The sequence below is a fragment of the Anopheles merus genome, chromosome 3R (genome assembly GCF_017562075.2).
Source record: "Anopheles merus strain MAF chromosome 3R, AmerM5.1, whole genome shotgun sequence".
Lineage (NCBI taxonomy): Eukaryota > Metazoa > Arthropoda > Insecta > Diptera > Culicidae > Anopheles > Anopheles merus.
Window position 1 is genome coordinate 44,219,545 of NC_054084.1, and position 25,255 is coordinate 44,244,799.

A 25,255-nucleotide genomic window follows, 5' to 3' on the forward strand; every position below is an offset into this window, starting at 1 on the left:
TTAGTGTCAATCCACCATCATATTAGGTTTGTTTTTGATCCCCTTACTTTCCCTAGAGTATTCATCTATTATTGCATCGTTTACTGAATAATGCTTGGAGCATGTTCGCGTTACCGGTTTAGTTTCTCTTTCCATCCACTACGTTAAGATTTGGTTTTCGTACGTTAGGGTACATTCAGAGGTTTTCAACTCTCAGTATTTGTTTTGTTTGTTTTGGTTTGGTTCTGGTTCTGGTTCCAGTCACACTATTATTGTTTTAACTCACGCTATGTAAAACACAAACAAGGTAACACTTACATGAAGCGCAATTGATATACCCATTAGCAGATTGGTTTGCTACTTACCCTGCTACACATTGCAGAAGGGTTCGACGAATCCTTAAGAATTTGAAATAATTCGAATGAAAGATCTCATTACGCTAGCTCCTTCATGTACAACATCCTGTTCGTTCTTAGCACAGTATTTTAAATATATATATATGTATACAGCTAAGTATATCTGAGTATATTGTATGTATAAATACCCTCGGTCATACATTATCACGTTTACTAAAAAACACACACTAGGTGACTAGCTTCTCCCTGTTTTTCATTTGATCTATTTTTTTCTTTTTATGTTCTCTATTCTCTTTGCTCAATTCTTTTGCATTATGTTTCAATCAAAAACCATCTTTGTATCATTTGTATGCTCGCTTGTGTGTACTAAAGACGTACAATTCTCAATTCTGTTCATTCTGTAAGCACTCATTGCGGTATTGGAGGTTTTTTTGTATCTTCCAAAGGTTTACAACTCTTAAATATTTCTATGAAATAGTAGCTACTGCAGAGTAATGTACGTACATGGGCAAACAGTTCCGGACTCGGCGAACATCCCACCGAAACCTTTCACAAGGATGTAGGACTTTACTATCGTACTTTTTGGCAATTATCACACACATAATTAATATAATCACATGTACCTATCTACCCACTCTACCGACACGACTGTCCTGGAAAGTCAGAACCTATGCGGCGCTACGATTGATGTGTATGTGTAGGGGATTTTGGAGGAGTATTGTTCATTTGTGTACTGTCGGTTCACGTTTCACACGTTTTGGGTGGAATTTGAGGTTCTAGGGGTTGTTTCATTTGAACATTTTCACACCACCGCCGGTGATGGTTCGCGTTTCGCGAAGAAAGCTAACCGTGCTGTGAGATTCGCTGAAGCTGATCAGATCCTGGTGATGTGGCTGGAGCAGATGGCCACCGACACTTTGGCGCCGCTGCTGCTGCTGGTGATGCTGTAGCTGCAACGTTTTCGTATCTTTGGTGCTCCAGAACGTAAGATCGTCCACACTGCCGCTCGCACTCAGATCGTTCGATTCCAACCAATCCCACACCTTGCTTCGGATGGCATCCTGGTGATCCACCCCGGCTAGATTCATTGAGCCCGGCACCGAATCGGGCGTGAGCGCCCCAACACTGGTCATGCGCCGTGCTCGCAGCTTCCCATCGAACGAGTTCCGGCTTTCGCGATGGTTGATGTACTTCACCGAGTCCTGGTCCGAGTTGGTGTGCTGCTGGTGCGGATGCGGGCACTGTTGTGGCTGGCCCACGCTGGCAATGTTGGAAGCCGACTTCGACACCGTGATCTTGCCATCCATCCAGCGGTTCTTCATGTACTTCATGATGTCCGTCACCTTCGCCCGATCCTCATCCCGGTGGTCAAAGATGCGCCGAAAGGCACGCAATAATCGGGGCGTGAACCGTCGGAAGTTGTCCGGAATTTTGGTAGTTTCGCGCTTCTGATACTTCATGAACGCTGCGTACTTGGTATCCCGCACCCAGTCGGCCGACTTCCAAGGTGTTGCCCCAGTCAGACAAACGAACAGCACGATGCCAAACTGCCACGAGTCGGACGACGCCTTGCAGATGAACCGTTCGTTCTTGACCACTTCCAGCACCTCGGGCGGTAGGAACGCCGTCCAGGTTTTGTTGTTTTTGCTCACCAGCACACCTTCTCGTGTCGTCGTGCCGAAGTCGCATAGCTTGATGCGGGAAAAATCAGGCGTAAAGACCAGCACGTTCTCTAACTTCAAATCGCGGTGAACGAGCAATTTTAGGTGCATGAAACCAAGCGCCGAACTGAGCTGTTCGGCGATCTTTTTGCAGCTGCTCTCCGGTAACCCGCTTGCCCCGACGTTGGCCGCCAAATCGCCAAACGGGGCGTGCTCCTGCGCATACACATAATACTCCTTCGTCTGGAACTTCACCTGATAGCAGCTGAGGATGTTTGGGTGGTGGCTGAGCTGATAGTTGTAGTGGAACTCGCGCACAAACTCCTTCAGACTTGTCAGCTCGGTGTGAATTGCCTTTAGGACTACGGTCGTGCCAGTGGGCCGATGGTGTGCTAGATAGATCTTTGCAAAGCAACCCTCGGCGATCATCTTCTCGATATCGTACTCATCGGCGATCGCCATGTTGGGGATCTCCATTTCCGGTATGCGGTGTAGCACATTGCTCGTGTTCGATAACCGCCGGTAGCTGTTATTGATCGATTTGTACAGGTTGGCAATAATGGAGGTGTCGGATTTACTCTCGGATAGCTTCATTATGACGGTTGTGACTGCTATATTTCTCATCTATGCGAAACATTAAAGCAAGATAGAAAGAGAAAAAGAGAGAAAGAGAGAGAGAGAGAGAGAAAGAGAAAGACAAAGAGAAAGAGAAAAAGAGAGAGAAAGAGAAATTTAGAAATTAGTGATGTAAAATAAACCTTTTCAAATCAATATTAATCTCAATATTTGCTTGACATATCAGTTTGGGTTTGCGCGATATTTGAAACCAATTTTACCAATATTCCATGTTCGGAGTCGTTGAATTTTATATTACAATTACTCTATAGTTAACCAGGTCACCGTTGGTGATCTCATTGCAGTTCCTAGTATGCATCTGCATCTCCTACCTTGAAAGTTACTGCTAAAATGTTACCTTGGTGCAACATTTAATAAAACGGTTACAAAATCTTGCACAGATGATTTGTTCCGTACCCACAAATCGTTACCCACACAACCCGAGCGGTTGCATCGGTCAACTATTGCGTGCAAAAGATAGAGCCGGGAAGCGTCTGATCCATCCACATATATCTGGTTCGGCAATTCTCCACGCTTTGCTGATCGCACGGCAACGGTGCAAACTGCGTGAACTCACGCAGACCCGGACAGTGGAGGAAGAGCACCGCGAGAGGAAAAAGGTCACGAGTAAAGTTATTTTAAACACACGTTCTACTATAAATAAATTCTTATTTTTAAACACGCACATTGCCCACCGGATCGGCGTCTGCCTTTCGTCGAGCGTTTGTTGTCCTCCAGTGACAGGGAGGAAACAAAGAGCTCGATGGAGCAAAGGTGGGTGGGGCGAACGCTTGAGCGCTGTTGGAGTTGCGCCTGGTGGTTACATCTGCCATCAGCCGATCGCAAAGGACCTGCGTCTACGCAAATGGAATGTATGCATGGGTACGCATCTCACATTTGGCAACACATGCTCGACCGCTCGTCAGGGTTGTATATACAGCGCTGGGGATTGTGGATTGTAGGATGGGGTCGCCAAAATTCATTTGTCCCAACTGACGGTGACCATTTTCACGCCAATTTTCACCGCTTAGCAAAGGTTACATCGTCGGATAGTGGGTGAGTAGGGTTGTTTTTTTATTATTATTATACCACTCACGCCAACCTTGAGAAGCGAAACGGTTGCTGAATATTGGGACAGGTTTAGTTTCAAATGGGTATCCATTCTGCGGGACCTGACGGAAATGAAACTATTTACACGTTTCACCCATTTTGTGTCGATCTTATTTCTACGGTAAATACTTTTAAATCAAATGTTTCTGTCCCATGAAATTATCGAGGAAAAACTACTTTAAAGACAACAGTTAGTCTTGGTGTTAATAACGCCACAAAAGCCTGTTTCTTTTCCCTTCTTTTGCATGACCAGCGTTTGGTTAAACTGTTTGTTGGGTCCTGAAAATTATAATACAGGAAAATAGCCCTTTGCTCCGGGCAGTTCTTGCGCACAATCGCAAATTACACGATAGCATCCGCTGGAGGCATTTTCATTCCACTTGCCATAATATCATAGGCAACGGTCCGATTACCGTTCCATCCAAGCGAAACGATGCGTTTTATTTGTTCACGTGAAACCACAAAATGAGAGAGAGAGGGAACGAACTAATGAGAGAGAGAGAGAGAGAGAGAGAGAGAGAGAGAGAGAGAGAGAGGGCAAAGATGAGAGCCGGTGGAACACAACATAAACACTGCGGGTAAGGTTTTGGCTTTCCTGTTTCCTCCACATTTGGATACAATTTGTTCGCTGGACCGTACATTCCATTTCCCCCATCGGGACCCGGCCCGAACCGGACACGGCGCGCTGGCTAATTGATAAGGGAGCAGGCAGACCGCCCACTCAGCAACGCTTAGCAACCACACAAAGCCAGAGAAGTTGCCATGGTTACCACCGCCTCTGGCGCTATTCCACAGTCAATCATGTGATGACGTCACGCAGGGACAACAGAGGTACAAAAGAACATGGCATTAGAACGGAATGCCTGTCCATTCGCCGAGTGTTCGCCGGCACGGGACCGAACGGACGATGACGCAAACGGGCACTGGAAGCTGCGATGAAAACTGGGACCGAGGCATTCCGGTGTGCCTGACGAGCAGCATAAATTATAGTCAGCAGTGCCAGTGTGCTGGAAAGTTTAGATACTGTGCTTCACACTCGGCGGGCGAGTGACGGAGAACTGCAGTAGAGCGGTATGGGGCGGACGTTTTTCCATTGTCTCGCCGTGCATCCGAGTGTCTGTCTGCCAGCAGGGAAGCTCCATGTAAATGAACCCGACTCTTACGTTGCTGACGTGACGTGAAAACATTTCCATTCCATTTCGCACGATGACGATCGTTTTTTCTCGCTTTTTGCCAGGATCTGCTACTCCCCAGCGCTGAGGGGGAGTGTGCTAAAGGGTGTACAATCATGTGAACCGAAAACAAATCCATGACTGGTCCTTTTTTTGCTTTGCATGTTTTATCCGTGCGCTCGTAAATTCTATCAGCAAGTGGTTTGATTCTCTTGCGGCTACGATTTTTTTTTTCGTATTGCGATACGAGCTTCCTGAGTGCGGAAGCGAAAGTCTAAATAAAACCGGTTGATTCCATGGAATGCTAATCCCGCCTTTTCGTACCGTTTGCGTTCCTTTGGTTTTAGAATTGGCTGATGAGGTTCAGCATTGCTACGGTGGGAACGAAAGCAACAGTAGTCATAACTTCTCTCCGGGGAGTAGTCTTTGCCAGTGTCACAGTCGTGCCACCCCAGGCCAGGCCGGACGGAGTGGAATACGTAATGACTTAACTTTTTCCTTTCCGTTGACAAATGGCGTTGGTTCGGCCAGTGGGAGCTAACTACGATTTATGGTAGTTCATTTTTCAACTCATTCTAAAACCCTAAAATTCCGTGTTTCATCGAGTGTTGAAGTGGAAAATTAGATTTAGTTTCTTCTGGAGCATGGTGATCATTTAGTTCCAGTCAAAATCGATAAGAAATGAAAATAAGAGATAATGACTGATGACTGAAGAGATAATGAAATTAGATTAGTATTCCCGACTCCCTAATATCATACAATCTTAAGCTTCTGTAAATAGAATCCTTTCTAGACAGGATAGAATCGTGCTAAAACGGCACGAGTATGCTATATTTAAACAATTCTAATGCAGTGCTAAACCAATTTCCTTTGTTTAGCACCGAAATAAACCATCAAACTCATTTTTCAATAATCTACTTATGCCAAGCGGAATGGAAAAATGTGTATTTTTTATCAACTCCATATCCGGAACTCGCGATGCTCGAAATAGCAGCGAATATCTTCATACACCTAGTGCCTAGCGCCGTACGGCAACCGAAGAGCGACGGCCAATCTTAAAAAGCAATAATCGTACACCCGTACCATGTCAAACACGGACATAAAAATAGACGCCCCTAGCAGGTTCTGTTTCGTTCTCGACAGCTCTCAAACGAGCTTCAGCAGCGACAGACATGCTGATCTTGCCTCTTCCTTTTATGCCTTTGCCAAAAAACTACTCACATGATATGGAAAACTATTGCTACCCGGTAGCGAGACAGCGATTTCCCGCTCCAGCTGCAACGTAAATGAGCATTCGCCAGCCCGCTCGAATGGACATACCGGTCCCCCGTCCAACTGATGATGCAAGTCGGGTCGGATATGCCAATCGAAGCGCGGTTTCGATCTCGTTGTCACAGCCACAGTGCCCTAGTGCATCTTTCACCTTTCGTGTGCGGCGCGCTCTGACATCATGCTAAATTAGCTTATTCAAACGTCATCCAATATTGGTGCGAGCCAGGAACCAACACACCAGTGAGGATAGGGTGTAAAATAAAGCCAAGCTTCCGTGTCATCTTGGTCCCAGAAATTGGCGACCCATCCTGTATTGGCAACACATTGGCTTACAAGTGCAAATGCTCAAGCACGATCAATCGACAACAGATTTGCCCATGTTTTACCACTTGTTTGCCCTTTTCGATGCACTTCGATCGATCGGGTTTTCTTCATTTCCTGTCTCAATCGTTGCTGCACCCTTTATGTAACCCTTCCTGAACACAGCCCTTGAAGTAAATCGTGTTGAATGTTTCTTGGAACAAGAAAAGTGGCTCCGTAAGCGAAATAAACGAAAACGATACGAATGTTTCGCGGGTGGTAAACGGTTATATGGCCACCGTACGAGTGAACACACGCAACAGATGGACCCTGTCAGGGTAAATAATTTTTGATTGATTTAAGCGAATAAATTGCACCGTGGCGACCCTCGGCATGCAAGGCGGTAGGCGATCTGCTTCGTTTCAATATCGCGCCCCATGCCAATCGCAACCAATGACGCCAATCGGGAAATTTCTAATCCTTCTCTCGGGAGCAAACCGCGATGCGGCCAACCCTGGCAGCCACACGTGAGCGTATTTGGTGCTGGCAATGTTCCACGAAATCTGTTTGAATTTTATTGGTGCGTTCGTTTCGAGCGGCGAAACGTGAGTTGCACCATGCAGTTGCGCTTTTTTACCGCTTTTTAAGCGATAATAGGTTCAGTAATTTGCAAGACGCCAACCGCGTACGTGTATGGAACATAGTACAGAACGTTGCATAGAATACATGCTGATTTGTCACGATTAATGTATTCATTAACAAATGCTAGCGAAACGATCGAAGGTCAGTACAGTAGGGAAACTGTTTCAACATTTACATATAAGTATATTTGTTTATTTAGCTGCTGTGAATGAATCATAATTTACGCAAAATATTCCATACTATGTGATTTAAGTTTTTTTCTATAAATAAGATACCTAGAAATACTTTTATTTCATATTTCAAATCTCAGCTTCTTAAAATGTCAAGTTATTCAATTTTCATTTAGTATGTCTTTTAATTTTGAACTACTTTGCTCAATGCTATATTTGCTACATAATGCTACCGAGCACAGATCTTTCACTTACATCAAATGTAATTTTATCACTTTTATCGATTGATTTTGGCTATCCCAACCCATCGTCCAAACAGAGCATCGTTTTCCCTTTTTCGATTTCGCGTAACCTGCGCTTTGCATGATTTATCGCTTTTCCACCACACCCTTCACCACTGTCCGCTGGCTGACATTGGGAAAATCAAAATATCGTCTTGTCTCCATCACGTCCCATCGACAAACTCTCGACATAATCCGGAAAACGCCACAAAAACAAAGTGGAAGACTTCTCACGTTACTGTATATGTGCATGTGTGTGTGTTCTTCGCCACCTTCGAAAACATGCTCTGTGCACACATTTCGTTAACCTTCCTCCCGTTGAAAGCGACCAATGACGTCAGCAGTGATATTGAAGATTTGTGTTTCCAACCCCCCTCTTCACCCCAAACACTGCCACGCACAGTGATGCTACGAGCCATTGTGGCTGCTTTTGACGGCTGTCCACGGGTTTGGTTCGAAACTTTGTTTTTTGTCCCTTTTCCCTGCAGCTCACACTTGGTTTCCATCGTCTCTTCTCTCAAGAATAATTTTACTTTTGCATGATATCTTCGTACGTTAAAAAAAACTACCACAACGACAACAAAAATGGGAGTGTTTTTCTTCTATTCCAACGATACGTTTTTATTATAGTTATACAAAATTCTACATTTTTTATTTTTCTAGCTCATCTTTCCTCGCTGCAGACCAGGATACATACCAACAACTGGTAGAGAGAGCATTGAGATGAAAAGATTTCCTTGTCACCCAACCGGTACTTTATCCAACGAAAAGTGTTGCTGCTCAGGTACTTCCAAACCCATCCATCCTCCCCCCCCCCCTTTCAATCCCTCTCTCCCCCAAATCCAGACTAGGAAGCTTTTTGCGTACACGATGACGCACCAGCGCTACGCGACGCACTTTCTCAGCTGTCTACGAGGGGCTGTTTGCGACTGTCGTCTCTCTGCGTGTACTTTTGCGTACCCTATTATGCTGTCTCGCCGTGTGCGTGGGACTCTCATTGCGTACTATCTCTAGGCGCGATAGTTTCGATTGGCGATTTTATGGACCATCGCAAGCGTCTCAGCCAGCCAAATGGTCGACAAGATGATGCTTTGTTTTTTTCTGTCTCTCTTTTTCTCTCTTTCCCTTTTTCAACACGGCTTGAAGACTCCAATCTGCTCTTTCCTTCGTGTGTTTGTATGCGTTTTTTTTTAATATTTCGTGCAGCACACTAGACCATCCACAGTGTGATCGCACTCGAGACTAGGTGGATCTCCAGCTAGCGTTAGACGAAGCGCGACCTGCCCGTCTGGTGATGTGTTTATTCAAACTGTCAGCCACGCTGTCGCCTTCAAGTGATTCACCCTAGGCGGTGGGTTGGTCGGTTCATCGGCTCCTTTGGCCGTCTAGCGGGGATGAAGTAGGTCGATATAGGTCGCATACTTTAGCAGTTGGTTGGAGACATGTGTGCATCTAATTTATTGCCTCTACAACTGGGTGATTCGTTATCCTATTCGTCTTCCTACGAACAGCAACCACCACTTGCTACAGTGTCATACATTTTATTAAATGAAATTTAATCGAACTTAACGTGTTACAGATGTTAATGATTTGAATCTTTAATTGATTCAGCAATATTGGACGATTAATTATCTGTAATTTCAGTGGGAGATACACAATTTAATAGAATATTGGTACATTCCTATTTTTTGTTTTATTCCGAGTAGCAGTGCAAGATCCAAAGGGTTGCAGGAAATATTGAAAAATTCGAGTAGGCTGTATGTGACAACTGCCAAGATAAAATTGGGGAAGTTTTCCAACATATTTCCCATTTAACGGAACCGTAATTTTCAACACCATTTGGCCAACGTTTCTTTCAAACACATTCCTTATAACACACAAAGCTTTACAGTCAGCGACATCTACCTCGAAATGAGTACGCCTTCTTCAAACAACGATGACCATCATAAATTTCTATATGATTTGACACTACTCAAAACAAATTTATTCGTGCACTGTCAGCTCGCTGAATCACGCCAGGCAGCAAAAGGGTGTGGCGGGAATTTTAAGTGAAATTCTCTCACCATCCCTCCAGGGACGCCAATAAACGCCGATCGAGTGGGTCACGCGCGACCCCGTGTGTTGTCACGTTGCTTTAATGCCACGTCGAGCACTATATACGCGCTCGCAATTTTATTGCTTTATTTTTGTTCGCTCGTTGCGTCGCGTAAGCAGCGGTGATCATAAAAGTGTTTTCCACAATTTCACGCCCAACACTGATGTTAAAACGGCAATGAAACTCTCAAAGGTCGATGACAACCGCCGGGTTGAATTATGATGATGATGCTGGAAGTATCAAACCGACCGATGTCCGCTTCCGAAAGGATTGATACACACCGAGGACGAGCAAATGCACAGCTTGTGTGCTCCGATCAAGCCGATATATCAAAAATAGCATCATCACCGTAACATGTGGTGTGTGCATCCCATCATCATGCCGATGCAGTATGCGATGCACTCCCATGTATGCTGGTTCCACACGGTGAGTGTAACGAGATGATGAGAAATCCGGTTTAATAGTTGCATTTAATTACTGGGCTAGGATTAATTTAAACGCGTCTGAAAATGGATGGAGACGCATGGTACCTCATGGGAACGTGTGGTAGGTGGTGAAAATCGCAAAATAAAAATGCTTTACAATTGAGCCCACAGCGACAGCAATTCATTCTTGTATGTTGTACTGATTAAATTCAACGGTTTTAATTTTCCCTAATGCACCATATTGCACTGAAAAGTACGTATTTTCACATCACACAAACAACCTTCGCGAAACTTGCGCTTGACACTAGCACCAGCCCAATGTACCGACGATAGAATGTTTATAATTAAAAGCTTGTACTGTTTTTGGTCACCGCCACGATTGCGATCGCTGGATGCAAGTGATTCACAGCACCAAAACACCCTATGCAGATGGTGGTGGATACATATGGACCTTCACCGAATGACGTCGGTTGTAATGTACACGGAAGTGTGTATTGTGATCGATCGATTGCGCCATTGCCTGACGTTGGTTTAAATCTTGGTCTGTTGTGGTATAAGCAGTGAGCGCCGTACATGTGATGCACCCGTTCGTACGCAATAGGCTGGAATGGGTTTTGCGAAAGAGCTTAAACTTTCTTCTGGTTTCTCGAATTTGCAGTGAAACGGATTGGTTTCATTTATCACCGGATGTAGGCTGAAGGTTAAATTAATTGCTTTCATCTGTTGAAACCATCATTTGTACATTATAAACTCACCTGCGAAGCAAAGGTGTTGTTTATTGCGACTAGCAAAGGATTCGCACAGTAACGCTTTATTTGACTTGATACCGACAAATTCATTCGCTATACATAGTATTTTCCCATCCACTGCTGCAAATGTAATTTAAATACCCTTCAAACCTACAGTGACAGAGGTTACGCGTTTTTCCTTTTGCCAAAATTGATCTGCTACTTTCCCGAATGACTAGCAAATGCCGTTTGAGTACGATTTCCGCTTACTTTCCGCTCTAAATCGATTCTAGCTCATACATAAAGAAACGAAATTTATTATTCAACTTTCCCACTCTCTCCTTCCATCTATTTAGGAGTCATTCATCACGCCATAATGAGTATTCAAAATGGGCGCCAAATGTCGCTGTCAATGTTCTCTTGCGCTAAACAGAAATGGGAAACAAATCACTCACACACCAAACCCTAGACCTAGCGATGGCTCTTGAAATATCCTCACACACACACACAGACACACAATTGAAAAGTACTGACGGGGGGGGGGGGAGAAAGGCCGCCCACTTATTAATCTTTTCCTGGGTCTCTTTTCCACTGTTTTGATACCACTTGAATACACTTGCCGATGAACCTTACCTACTACACGTTCAACAAGCAGCCGGATGAAGTATTACCGGGCAACCGATATTGCGCGAATATTGCGTGCCATCGTGACGCCTAGTGCTTCTTCCGCGTTAGCGCTAATCGCCATACAGTACTCTCTATGCTGCCGACACTAAATCGCTAGCAGAACATCAATCAAATTCACACAGCAAGAGTTATCGGCCCACACCCGTCGACTCTACCGGATAAGAGCCTTGAGCCGAGGAAGCTTAAACACGAAGGTTGGTTAGGATTACAACGAAAGCATAACACAGGTTTATTCGCGTCTTCCGCTAAGTCTACCAACCATACTCCTACAATACGGTAGGGGATTGTGATATATTTTGATCACACATAGCAAACGAAAGCTGGAAATCATGAAACCTAAAAAAACACTACTAACGAAATGCGATGTTCCCGGGGCCCATTGGGACGCAAAGTTTCCCTGGAGCGAGGGTGGAAGTATGAAGCAACAACGGAGGAACAGGGAGGTAAATTAGTGGTTTGCCGAATTTTCACCGACCATGACACGGTGTCTGCGTAAATTAAGATTAATCGTGTTTATGAGAGAGAAAAAAAGGATGAGCGATATTATTTTTAGCGTTGGCCATGTCAACGGTACCGTTCTGCTGACCGTGTGTGTTAATGATGGATGAAAAAAAAATTTGTAAAAAGGTTAATTAGAATTGGTTAGAGAGAGAGAAAGACAGAGCAAGACGAGAGAGAGTTAGATAAAGCGAATGATTGAATCGTATGGAACAAATCAATTTAGACTGTATATTTTTTCCGAAAGTATTAGTAAACAAATATATAATCCACACATCTATTAAATTACAGTCTTAAAAATTAAAATTTCAGCATATTAAAACAGCCAAAGTGATGAACATTTACATAATTTCAGCAAAAAATTAATTTCAGAACATTTTTAGCTATCTGTACTTGCTATTCGTGCTGTTCTGTTATATTAATAATTTATCCTTTTTCCCTTGATGTCTGAATGATTTAAGCCCCCAATGACCTTTTAAGCTGGGGAGCGATGCTTCGATATCATTATTCAACGCATTCGTTACCTTCAGTTCTAAAAAGCAACAAAAATCTGCTTGTAAAACAGAAAAGCTTCCGATGGACTTTTCCTAGCATTAACTTCTCTCTTCTCCTTTCGTCCCTGCCCATTTCGCCACCGTGGTTCCCTGGAGAAATCAGGACTTATGGGTTAGAGTGGGTTACCACCATCCACGATGGTGCGCTACGGATTCAGCAGCAGTGATTTACAGAGAACGCTGCGAGCCCTTCTGCGTAACCGTAATCGAGGTCGAGAAGCAATGGAAAGAACGCAGGAAATGACTGTGAAACTTGGGCGTGCAATGAACCATGAAGTTCGCTGGAAGCTTCTTTTGCCATTTTGCACCGAAAGCTGCTTTCGATGCAGATGGAAAAAGGTCCCATCATTTAATAGCAGAGTAGCTGAATACTGTAAGTTGGTTGATTTCCATTGTACTGCAGCAACAGCAAGTGGCCATCGTACAATCAATCAGGGTTAAAACGCTTTAGGTTGAGACTTTTTCTGAAGAGTTCCCTACGTGTGTGGCAGAGTTTTGTCCCGTAATGTTAAAGTAATATCTGTAGTAGAAAATTGTTTATTTGAGCTTTGGAAATAAAAAGTTTAAAAGGCCTTTAAAAGGTCGGTGAAAAGCCACAGAATTTGTAACATAACGTTTGCTTGAACCATTTTATGTTCTAATATGTTTAGCAATCATATAATTGAATTTCAATTATCAGTATTTAGGCCAAAACAAAAATAAACCCTAATCGCAAACCTCCCCCGTTTCCAGCAGCGCTTGATGATGTTACGTTTGCCGATACGTCTCTTTTAATACTCACCCAAGATGCAATCATTATTATTTCAGCTTCAACAAGTATCCCATAAGCCATAAGACGTCTACATAATCATTCGCTTACCTCACAACCCGCGCTTCCTTGTCACGTGTCGTCGTTAGCGCAGCTTATCTCCGTTCTCGTCATACCGAGCGTACAACAACAACAAAAAAGAAATTAGCAATAGCACTTCATCGACGAAACCGGCTATAAATAGCAACAATCGATATCTTACGCCACCAGCTCCCGATCTCCTCGGTCTAACGTCGAAACGCACGCTATCCTCCTCTGCGCTAGGGACCGCAGGATCGAAAGGATAACGTAACGGGGCCACTGTCGTTCTCAGCAAAAAGGGGCAATTTATTACCGGATGCTGAGGCACCAACACGCCAAACTCACTCCTCCCCCTCCCTCCTCCCTCCCGTTCGGTGTTCGGTGCGCGAAAAGGTAACCCCTCGTAACAAGGAAGGATACATAATGCTTCACTGCACTGAGAAGCGTGTACTCTATTCAACCGCAATCGATCACTCAGGAGCGCAAAATTTATAGTTTTTTTTTCATTTTCTGTACAACACTGCCTTCATATTGGTCAACACTGGAAGGGTGGATGGAAATTGAATTGAAACATTTTTAATGAAATCATGCCATTTACGCAATGGTGCTTTGTAGCATGCACACTATACAGTGATACAACATTGTAGGGATAGTGGCAAATGAACAAGAAAAATGCAAATTGTGTTTTCCCATACGATCGTAGATAGAACGAAGTAAACTCTTGCAAGGAAATGGCTAATACAAGTTGCTTGGTCCTTTGGCTCGCCACGGCTCGGCCTTTTTGTATATCCTTTTCCGACTTGCTGCTTTCATTAATTTTCCTCTTAGCAAAACACATTCCCGAGACAGGGAAGGGTTTCTTTGCATCACCAATTAGTTGGAACCGATCGAAAGTTGTGCAAAATTTGATTTATTCAATTAATCTTTCCCTCCGTGGAATGGCAGTTCGGTGGGTAGGCATCCCACGTTCTTTCCTGGCGAAGCATTTCAAAGCAATTTGTCGCTGCGGTAAAGGATGTCAAATTGAATTAAGAATCTTATCATCCCCCAGGCCTCCGGTTGGTGAGTCACTACAGCAAAGGGGTTTTACGTTGGGTGGGGTTTTACGCGAACCGAGTGGGCGATGAGGATTTCATTAAAATTTTCCAATCTATTTGCGACAAGTTCATTAAGCCTGGAGCCGCGTAGGGCGTCGCGGACGGCGCGTACGCCGCTTGCCCGGGAAAAGTAGCGATTGGCAAAAGAAGTATGTGTACCCACTGCACAAACTAGCCCTTTTCAAGCTTCCAACAATGAAATGACATTGAAAAATTATCAGCATGTATTTTTAGATATAAGAATGATTTAAATACACGGGCTTCAGGAAGCGGTGTAGCGATGTACATAATTGTTTTCCCATTTGTTTAAACGCTTTGAAGCTTTCTGGAGATATGAAGGAAACAATACACCATTAGAGTGGGTTTTGTCCGCACTCACTTCAAACAAAACGCGGTGGAACGCTTTTGTTTATGAAAATGGTCTTCCGGGAGCCGTACTTTAGGCGTACTTTGCGTTCAGCTTCGACAGTCTAGCACGCTATGGTACTGCTTTGCACAGTTTCGTTGAAAAGATTATTGTTCGCTACTTAGACGCTACTTGAGTCTATTAATTATAGGGAATTTTTCAATGACCAGTGGTAAAGAGGCAAACGAGAGCGATGCCGATTATGCATCGAGTGTTCTGAGTAGCACTTAAGCTGCTTGCCATTTTTATATAAACTTACAGCAAATACTCTAATCACGAAATGTATAAATTTGGGATCCATTTTGTAATTATTTAATTTGTGCACGAAAAACTTGTGCAGAAAGATCTACTGATTCCAATTTAATCGTTTCCGTCCCATTCACGACCTAAACAAACGAGACTCCACAAACCTCATAAAACTTGATTACGCATTGCGGTGGAAATAGAATATTACATTCGATTGGCGCGGGTTGGTCGCTGGGGTTGATGCCGTACCACATTTTATTATCCCGCCAATGAGTATCGGTTTTATTTTGTTTTTCTTCGATTGCAATCGAAAACAAAAATACGACAGATCTGTACGCCACCAACCCAGCTCAAGCCCGGCGTACCTGCGCGAATCGTTCAAAGTAAAACAAACCATCCCGCACCATTGACGACAACAGCTGCGAGGGTGGTCCAAAGACTGGAAAAAGAAAGAAAAAAAGGTTTTCATCGTTTACGGGCGCTTTTGGTGTTTTTTTTTCCTTCACCAATAGACGATGTCTTACTTGGGTCTAGTCGTACCGGACGATAGCAGAAACAAGATCTTTATTTTGCAAGCCGCCGGGTCCGGTCTGGTCTGGTCGTGTAGTTCACACGAAAATAGCTAAATTGGAAACGTAATTCTTTTCCCACGCGTTTGTCTACCGTTTGGCGCGCAGAGATGCCACTTGGTGTGGATTGATTTGACCATATGCATACCATACTCGCACGTATAAAAATACCACACTGACACAGTGCGTCTGTTTTAAGCGCATTTGGTATTGATAAGTTCCGAACAAAAAATGATACCTCCGCCAAATATGGTAGGTTTGGTTAATCATAACTTTAGAAAAGTTCCTCTTTCCAGAAGCCGTGATAAACGAACAATCAGTAACAAAGATGTACATGGGTAGAATATGTAATCCTCAATCCTCAAAGCCAAGATATCAAAGTAAGAAACCTATTCCTATGTGCTTGCTATGGAAAGCCATTCTTTCAAAGCATTTTTTGCTCATTCCCTAAACAAATATGACCAATCAACTTATTTTTTGTGCGGGAAACGCAAATCAAAATCACAATAATCATATCTAATTATGTTTATGGCAATTAGTATCGTATCTACTACACGTACTACAAAGCACTGGTAAGATTTCCTTAGCTTCCCTGAACTGGCACCCTGCTGTCAATTTAGCCGCCCAGCGGTCTATAAATATTCATCATTTAAAAGATTCTAATTAACGCTTCCATAAGTAAGATATCGAACGGTAAGTGCTACTGGGTGTACATAATATTTTTACTGAGTTTTTATTAATGGCTGAGTTTGAGGTTTATGGAGAAAGTTAGCTTAACACTAGGTCCTAGAACATATTTATCATTATTTCAGAAAATTCATAAGTCTTGAATTAAAGAATCTTCTATTGAACCTAATTTGTAATTTCCGTATTCTGAACTCAACAGAATCTAGTTCCTATCTAACAAGCCACTTCTATTAGCACATGTCTGCAACAAACCTCAGTAGAGACAATATTCCTCTATAAATAGTTACTCAGTTGTTCTTCGATGTTCAACAGGAACAATTTTGTTAAGTTTGATATTTTCCACAATCATATGAACAGATCCATACAAGGAAAAATCTCCAATCAATCATCTTTAAACTTTTTATCCTTTTTACCTAATAGTCGTTATCAACCGTACAAATCACATAGGTCATGACTAAACTCAAACGAATTACGTAAACAATTTTTATTTTTAATATTTTCTGATTTAAACCACAAATGGTAAAAAACATTTCTTGATAATTAAGGAGGGCATATTTTTGCAAATGGTGTCAATTACAATTTGCAAATTTTGTTGCCTAGTGTAAAACTTGTAAATATGACATTTAAAAGCGAACATTTCTGTCCTTAATATACAGTCAAAATTACGTTTTGTAAACCGCCATATACGTGGACGTGTATGTTAAAATATTATAGACATACAAAGCTTCATAAGCATAAGCTAAGGATCGTTTACATTCATTTCTTACGGGAGCAAGAACTTTGGTTTGAGAATAATTAATGAATGAGAGCTTACCTTCAAGGACATCCGAAACAAGGTCGGTCGTTTACGAGTCTGAAAGCATTTGTCTTTCAATAAACCACAAAGGCGGAAGGTATGACAGTTCAATTTATGATTCAGCAAACTTTGCAAATTACAATTTGCATTTCCTTTAACAAACTACCATATCTGTGAATGGGTTCAAGGTTTATTTCAAGAGACAGATATTTCCCTATTTGTTTGTTTAGGCCAGAATGTTGAGATTTTAGTGGAAATATATATTTTTCATTTTAGTGGAAATTGTATTTTCCATATCAGATTGGCAGTTGTGTTCCGTCATGTAAGCTTTCGACAATTGTGTACACATAATCACGCATTTTGATTACATTAGTCATATTTGTAAGGGAGAGGTGATAATACTTATTTTTTAATAGTACAAAACGCTTCATGCTTACAAGATGTAAAGACGGTGATTTGAAATATGCATCTGCCTGAAAACAGATTATCTGAAAAAAAAACGATGTGATGTCCAGTATACCATCAAACCAACATTACACAAACACAATACTAAAACTGAAATATTACCTTACGATCTCCACCAAATGATACACCATTTGGCTGGTCTTGTCACCCTTTACACGCCACTTCATATTTGAACATACATTACGGGGCAAGTTGCATACTGCTGTGTGATGTGTACGTGCCATCCTACACAGCATACGCTCACCACAACCATTTAACTGATTTCCAATGAAGCTTTCCCTCATCATTTGCCCACTACAGGTGAATCATTATGAACGCTGGGTAGCTGCTACTGATATGAGCTTTCATCGCATTCTCCAGAAGCAGCCGGAGGAGACAAGGAATTAGATGACAAGCTCTGCATGCCCCTCTACCAAGTTACCCCCGAGACCATCTTTTCGTTGCAACTGGAGCGAAACATGACATAAAGTCTGTAGCGTTTGGGTGGCATCCCGTCAACAGCAGCCACCTCCGAGCATGTACGCAAATATAGCGCGGCATGGCATGCTTGGACCCTTCATCCACATGCAAGCCGTAAATGTGTCGCTCTTCAGCCTACAGTGCACTTGTCTGACTGTATCCACCAAACAGAGAATGCTCCATAAAAGCATCCAACTAGTGGCTGTTGCTTTTCGCCAACCTCTGGCCGCCTGGCCCGTCGTGGAGCTGGATACGAACACTCCTATCTGTCACAGCCTCTCGGTGGTAAACGAGGTTGTCAGCGTGTGTGGGAGCAGTTTTGCCCTGCATTTGCTGCGTTCGAGAGCGATGGAAACGTTTCCGAAAATAGCACAAACTAGAGCGTTATTTTTAGCCCGATCATTTTGTCCAGTGCACATTATGTTGTCGGGCAATCGATAGGACGCTTGCTTGCTCGGATGCTCGCCCCATCAGGAGACCACCTACAGGAAAAGTGATTTTCGTTTGCCATGCCAACGGGAAGTTCATTTTAGCTCGACGCTGGAAAGCGAACACACAGATTCGTTTTGTCATGCTGATTTGTAGTCAGATTAACTTCCGAACCACATGCTGTCGTGGTTGCTGGGTAGCTTTTGTTGATTATGTACACCGCATCAACAGCAACGAAGGTTCAACGGTCTGTTGAAGCTTACTGGATAAAGCTGTTAAAGATTGATCTAACGCCAGAACACTTCGAGCAAAGTGACTATTCGAAAACTTCACGTTCCTCTTTGCTACCATCGTTAGTGAGTGGAATTGATTCGTTATTCCTGAGAAATCTTGTCATAAACGAAGTTCATTTGAATGGCTGCAATCGAGTGGTACGGCAAAGGTTTGAGTAAAATCTTCTCGGAACTTGCCCTATCCCAACTACTACCCAGCCTCAGCAACCACTCGAAACCTTCAGTTTCGTCTCAATTGAACCACGTCCTACTCTAACCGGAAGAAAAAGCCCTCACTGGAAAACCACTCTCAGGCGATACTACTATGGCACTCGGGTGACTGTTACCAATTTCTCCAACGAGGAAGGTTCCTTGTTTGCCCATGTTTTCCGAGAACGTACACACAAGAATACACACACTCACATCTGCGTTTTTGTACGTGTCGGTGAGTGTGTGCTGCAAATCATATACAACACATTTTTCTCATTTAAGAACCAACTGCCTCTCTATTTCCAAGTTTCCAGGAAGCAGAATTCAATTAGACGATAAATTCCCTGTGCAAAGGTGGTGCTGTTTACCAGCGTAGCTAGGTATGATTGGACATTCAGGGTTTGCTTGAGTGATAGAAAGGTCGTCGATAATAAGTTCAAAGAAGTAAGCAGTAATCGGAACTGGCCGTAGTGGGCACATCCGCAACCTGTTGAGGTTGTTACACGACTGTACTTTTTATTTAATTATCATCAACGTATGTTTTTTTCTTGTTTCAAGAAAAAAATGGACGATATCTCGATCTTAAGAAGATTTATGATCAAACGATTTATAAGAAAATTGCACGACACGTGTTTACAGCAGCACTTAACCTAATGCACGAACTATTATAATTTTTATATTATTGTCTTGACATACACTCTCACTTGTACTGGAAATGCAGTTGTTAGCGACGCTTACCTCCTACCCGAAGGTAATTTGGCATAATAACAACACCATTACAATCATTATCCACAGAGCAGGAGCTGTAGAAGCTATAAGTAACGTTATCCCACCTTCCACACTGAATCACCATTATGGCGCACCCGTTACAACAGAAAGGGAATATCGCAGCCAAATCGCAACTGACTGTAGTTTTTGGCGAGCTGCAGGCGTAGGTGTTTCAAAGGTAGAAATTACATGCTTGTTACTTTTGCCGCTGGAATTTGTACAGGTTAGAAAAATAAACAAATATTAGAGAAAAAGAGTTTTTCTTCGTTTGTTAATCCATTACAGATTTGTTTGAGTTTTGCAAATGGGAAGGATTTATTTCTCTGAAAGGTTGTCGCGCAATTTGTTTTTTAGCATTTTAGCGTTGGTGGAAAATACCAAATGGAATAATCATTTAGCGACCTTGCCCGGCAGCAACGAATTGGAAGCTGTATATACCTTTGATTGAGCTTATTTTTAGACAAATATGCCTCAAAGTATACGAGAGGGACAGAGAGAGAATAAGAGAGCTAACAAATATTGTTCCCTTATAATAGAGATTAAAGACTGCAGTTAAAATTTAGTCGGCCTTTATCGTACATTATGGGAGGTGTCGTGGTACAGTCGTCAACTTGCACGACTTAGCTAGATGCCCATTGTAGGTTCAAGTCTAGAATGGACCGTCCAACCGTAGCAAGGACTGACTCCTGTTTTATGCTTTATTAGTTACATGACTTTAACGAGGTCTCGTAGTAGAATAAGAAGTAGAAATCACCTGACTTGCTACCCAAATTCTTTACTGCCTCCGATCGAGTACAACAGAGAGAGTATTATTTGTTTCTTATAGTTATCTATTTTCACTCTTCGGCCACTGTACTGGAAAATTTATAGCATTATCAAAACATAAGCTACAAAAAGATACAAATCGACAGATCAACATATAATCGTGAATATGTTTTATAAAAAATGTTCTGAATCATTGGTAAAGATGGTCAGTGTTTTTGCTGCATGCTACACATAACTATCTCAAATGTGTCGTAATTAAAAGAAAAGTGTGTTAAATCAATAGCTCCTTCTTCTTCATTACCGTTGGTGTAATTAACTCATATCAGACATTATTCTTATTTTAGTTTATTATACTATGCCACCAGATAGCCTGCTACAGAGGAACGTTAGGAATAGGAATAAAAACCGTCCGACTTTGTAGGAGCCGGCACTTCCATCGAATAGACCACCGGAGCATCGGAATGTCGAGCCGTACTAGTCAGGAAACTAAATAATCTAATCATGTTTGCATAAATAACTAGCTCTATTTTTCAGTGGTGGTAAATAGCATCCGATGAAAACCTTATACGATCGGAAATTCCAATTGAATGGCGCTAAATCAAGTTTCTGAGTTAATCGCGGCTCAATTACAGTATCCTGCGAATGGAAAGGATATCACGCGCAAGCGGCCATTTCTATTTCCGCTATTATATTTACACTACACTTTCCGATCATTGGTTGAAATAAGCAAAGAGAAGAGTCTTCCCACACGTTGCGTAGAAAGCGAGCAAACAGCGTAGGAAACGTTTTCGGCCGATTCATCAGCCATCGAAACGATTTGGTGAGAAGGATACGTGTTTACCTTTACCGATGATCTTCGATCGATCTCCATGAGGTACGGTTTGGTATTGGTATACACATGCAAAGATAAATGGTGAGATGTGATGACGGCAGAAAAATCATTTCACCTGCAACAATTCCCAACGAAGAAAGAACCTCTTACAGCAGTACCTCCATCTTTTCCCATGGATTTTCTGTATTATTACTCTTTTATAGCAAGTTCTATTTTTATTTAGAAATGAATGTACAGCCCATCGCATGGTGACTACCGAAAAAAACTTAGTTTCCTTCGTTCGCCGCTTACACGACATCAGTAAGCATAATTCCACCACGACAAATGTACAGCGATATGGGACATTCGCCTCGTAAAAACCTTGAACGTGGAATCGGAAAAGAGCTTTTTCTCCTTTTTCTCTGGTGCTGTGTTTCTTTCTCTGGTGAAAAAAAAACCGAAGATTCCAAAAGCTCCCAAACCATTCGGCGTACCAGCGTGTTCATGTTTTCCACAACATTTCTTGCGACTGGCGGTTAGCTGCCACGGGTAAACTTTTTTTATGTATATATATGTATGTATGTATGTATGTAGATATTTCTTTTCTACTTGTTCCAAACCCATCCAAACTCGCATACGAATGATAAGGAAAAAGAGAAACATCTAGCGAGACAAAAAGAGCGAAAAGAAGAGTAAAAAATGCTTCCGGCAATGTTCAACGCACGCTCGCGCTCGCCAAGCGAGTTTTAAGTGGATTTCCAGGGATGGGATTGTAGCTTATGCTTCAGTCTTCTAGGGCGTGCTAAAAATAGTAGCATAATTTAGTCGCAGCCTTGTGCCGCCGGTCAAGTATGGCCGGCATGGCTGGCACCGGCTTGGGAAACATGGGAAAATGATGGAAAAACGTCGAACAAGAAAATAAAAAGGATGATCCGGGTATCTGTGTTGGGTTTCTTTTCTACCATAGCTTTGTTACTCCATGAATTCATCTACCCGCGATCTTTTGCAGGATTGTGTGCTATATTGTAATAAATGGACGCTAACACACAACAGATTAATGAAAATAAAAAGAGTAAAAAACGAACAAGAAAAAAATACAATTTGCAAAGAAGAAAGCGTTGTCGATTCACTTCATCTTTATGGGCTCTTTCATCATCCCAATAATGATATTAGACAAATGTTTCAAAATCTATGTTAGAACCTTTTCATAGGTTTAAATGAATCTTTGAACAACTTTTGATGACGGGTGATTAACACAACATGACGAAATTATTCCAAATTATTTCGATTAGTTTTGTTCTTATCCTGTTAATACGACGCAATGCTCCATGCTTCATTTCCTCAATACTTATAATTACGCACCAACAGCAGCGCACCTTTTTCACGTGGTGTCGTATATCCGGATTAATATTTTATGCCACCTGCCTTGATGGACAGCAACGATCTGCCACAATCGCATTACTACGAAAGGCAAACGAAAATAGAAAACTAGATCGATGGTTCAATTTATCCACATCGTCACATCGTGTAGTACCACCGGCAACCAATGCCCAGATTAGACCATGGCTCAGAGAAACTACATTTATTTTTAGAGAGCCACACACCATTAGCCATTAGGCTGACCATTGCCCTCCCGGGGGCAATGGGTGACGGAAAAATGGACACTCGTTCTCGTTCTGTGCTGCACCGCTACCGTTAGCCAGGTTTTTTCACGCTGCTACAGCTTATGTCTTCCCGAGGTGTCATCTGACAATTAGCACTAAGCACTGCTGACGAGGGACCGATGGACAGATTCGTGACTGAGCGCTGGTCAGCTATTGTCAGGAAGGGTTTTCTTTGAACGCTGCTAAATTAAGCCGTTTCCCAATATTGTGCCCATTTGACGATCAGCTCGTTCGAATCCAATCAAATGGATGGCATAAAGCACAAGGACGAACGGCATAGGGACTGCGCGTAATCACTTGGATAAATCTCATTCCTCGCCTCTCCAAAATGCTGAACGAAAAATTATTTTATTTGTTGAATGTTCTGAACATTGTTCAAAGCTTAAGATGTCACCAAGCCGCAGAACCACCCATAAAAGGGTATAAAAATATTTATGATGAAGTTGTTATTATTAATAAGCTTAAAAATATTGTTAATTGGTGAAGTTTAAACGCGAATGTTGGCTTATTACATAAAAGGTCAAATGTAACGCTATTTTAAAAATACGATCAATTAATATCAGCTAATTACATTTCCGTTCGTTTTAATTACTTTTTTGCCACATTTCAATTCCTTTCGCCTTTTTTTTTAACAATATTTAAGGCTATGTCGGACCAATCTCATTAATTGATTTAAATAAGCATAAACAACAAATTCAAGTATTTTCTAGCTGCTGTCTTAGTACACATAAAACGATAGACAAAATACATATATATTTTTTTATTTCTCGTAAGGACGGCCTGGTTGGCCGTATCATTGGAAATGATGAAAGTATCTCAATGATGAAAGAATTACCGTTCGAACGTCATGAAACAATTTCATCGGCTGATGGACAAAATAGTAAAACAAACATTTGTCATGAGACCCAAAATATAATACCAAATCCAAGCGGATATGTTGAAACATAAACGATTAAAAAAAATGTAAAGCGCTTTACTTACCTACAATTTAAATATATCCTTTAAAATCTCATCAGTCCGGGCTTTCAGTCACCAGAAAGCAAACACTTGCTAAGTGTGTATCCAATTCGCGCCTTTACCTTTTACCTTTTTATGGTTTTGGAAGCCCCTAACAATTGTTTTATAAATACTTCATTAAACTTAAACCACCGTACCAAAAACAAGCTTGCCTATATTTTCCTTATTACAGCTGAACGACTTTCTTTTTCGAAAGCCTCTGAATTAGAAATGGTTTCCGTTGAAATTTAACGATTGAAATCAATTTTTATAAACCAAAATTTGGATTCATGCCACACTCCGTTGGATGCTGCTTCAATGGTGCATATTATTCATTTCCAGTGGAATAACTTAACACGAACCAAGTGCAACTACAACAAAATCAAACAAACTCAGTATCACGTTATCTTCTGACTCGCACAAAAGTTACATTTTCACGCTTTGTTTTTCGACACACTATTTTCCACACGCCACACGCGTTTTCCACAATGTCGGTCGATTTTCCTTTCTCCTAAAGCACACACTTTCCAGCACACAGATTTCCCCTTTTTTGTAGCCTTTTTATTTATTTTTCCACTTCTCACTCACCGAACCTCTACTGCTCACTGTTAGCAAGTGATGATAACGCTGGCGGGCACTTTCTCACACTTTTCACCAGCACTCGCCATTGAGGGGCTGGATTTTTATAAATGAGGAATCTCTGAGGATGGAGCAGATTATCGACGTCGCTTTGTTTAGTCTGGCTACCGGAACCGAACCGAACTGCCTGCCGATGAGACTGTTTGATAAACTTCGACTTCGACGCGTACGATAAACTATCGACTGATCAAACCAACCCCGTCCACACGTTGTTATGTCTGAGCAGAAGCAGAAGCAGAAGAGTGGTGATGAAAAACTTTTTTATTGCACCTCCACTAAACTTGACTAAACCACCTGTAGTACTCCAATGGGTGCACGTTGCTGGTTGCTTACACTTTTGCACGGTGATTTGTTTATGTAAAAAGCATGTAAAATGTAGATGATATTTTTCACTCTCAACTATGGCGAATTCTCCTCTACCCTGGTCTAACCTGTAGGCACAACAAACGCAGCCTTTCGACAGCCAGCGTAGAAGCGGTTCGCCTGCTCGGTGGTTGCTCTACGCACGCCAAACGTCAACACAAAACTGAAATCCACCGTCGTGTCCTTTCAGGTTCAATCGCCGTTCGGATGAGTTTTCCCGCTTCAGTGAGTTTTCCCGC

The 25,255-nt window shown here is 42.2% G+C and overlaps 1 protein-coding gene across 1 annotated transcript; it reads right to left on the minus strand.

Annotated features, from left to right (window-relative positions):
• Positions 1-25: 25 nt before the first annotated feature.
• LOC121597160 (serine/threonine-protein kinase meng-po) lies at positions 26-25,177 on the minus strand. Its single transcript, XM_041922736.1, has 3 exons — positions 25,085-25,177; positions 24,000-24,385; positions 26-2,620 (listed from the first exon to the last, which is right to left on the minus strand). The coding sequence occupies exon 3, from the start codon at positions 2,618-2,620 to the stop codon at positions 1,124-1,126; it is 1,497 nt and encodes a 498-aa protein (XP_041778670.1). The 5' UTR covers positions 24,000-24,385; positions 25,085-25,177; the 3' UTR covers positions 26-1,123.
• Positions 25,178-25,255: the final 78 nt, after the last annotated feature.

What these genes read in the sequence shown, in the direction of transcription:
- LOC121597160 (XM_041922736.1), bottom strand. Translation starts at nt 2,620, where the DNA reads ATGAGAAATATAGCAGTCACAACCGTCATAATGAAGCTATCCGAGAGT.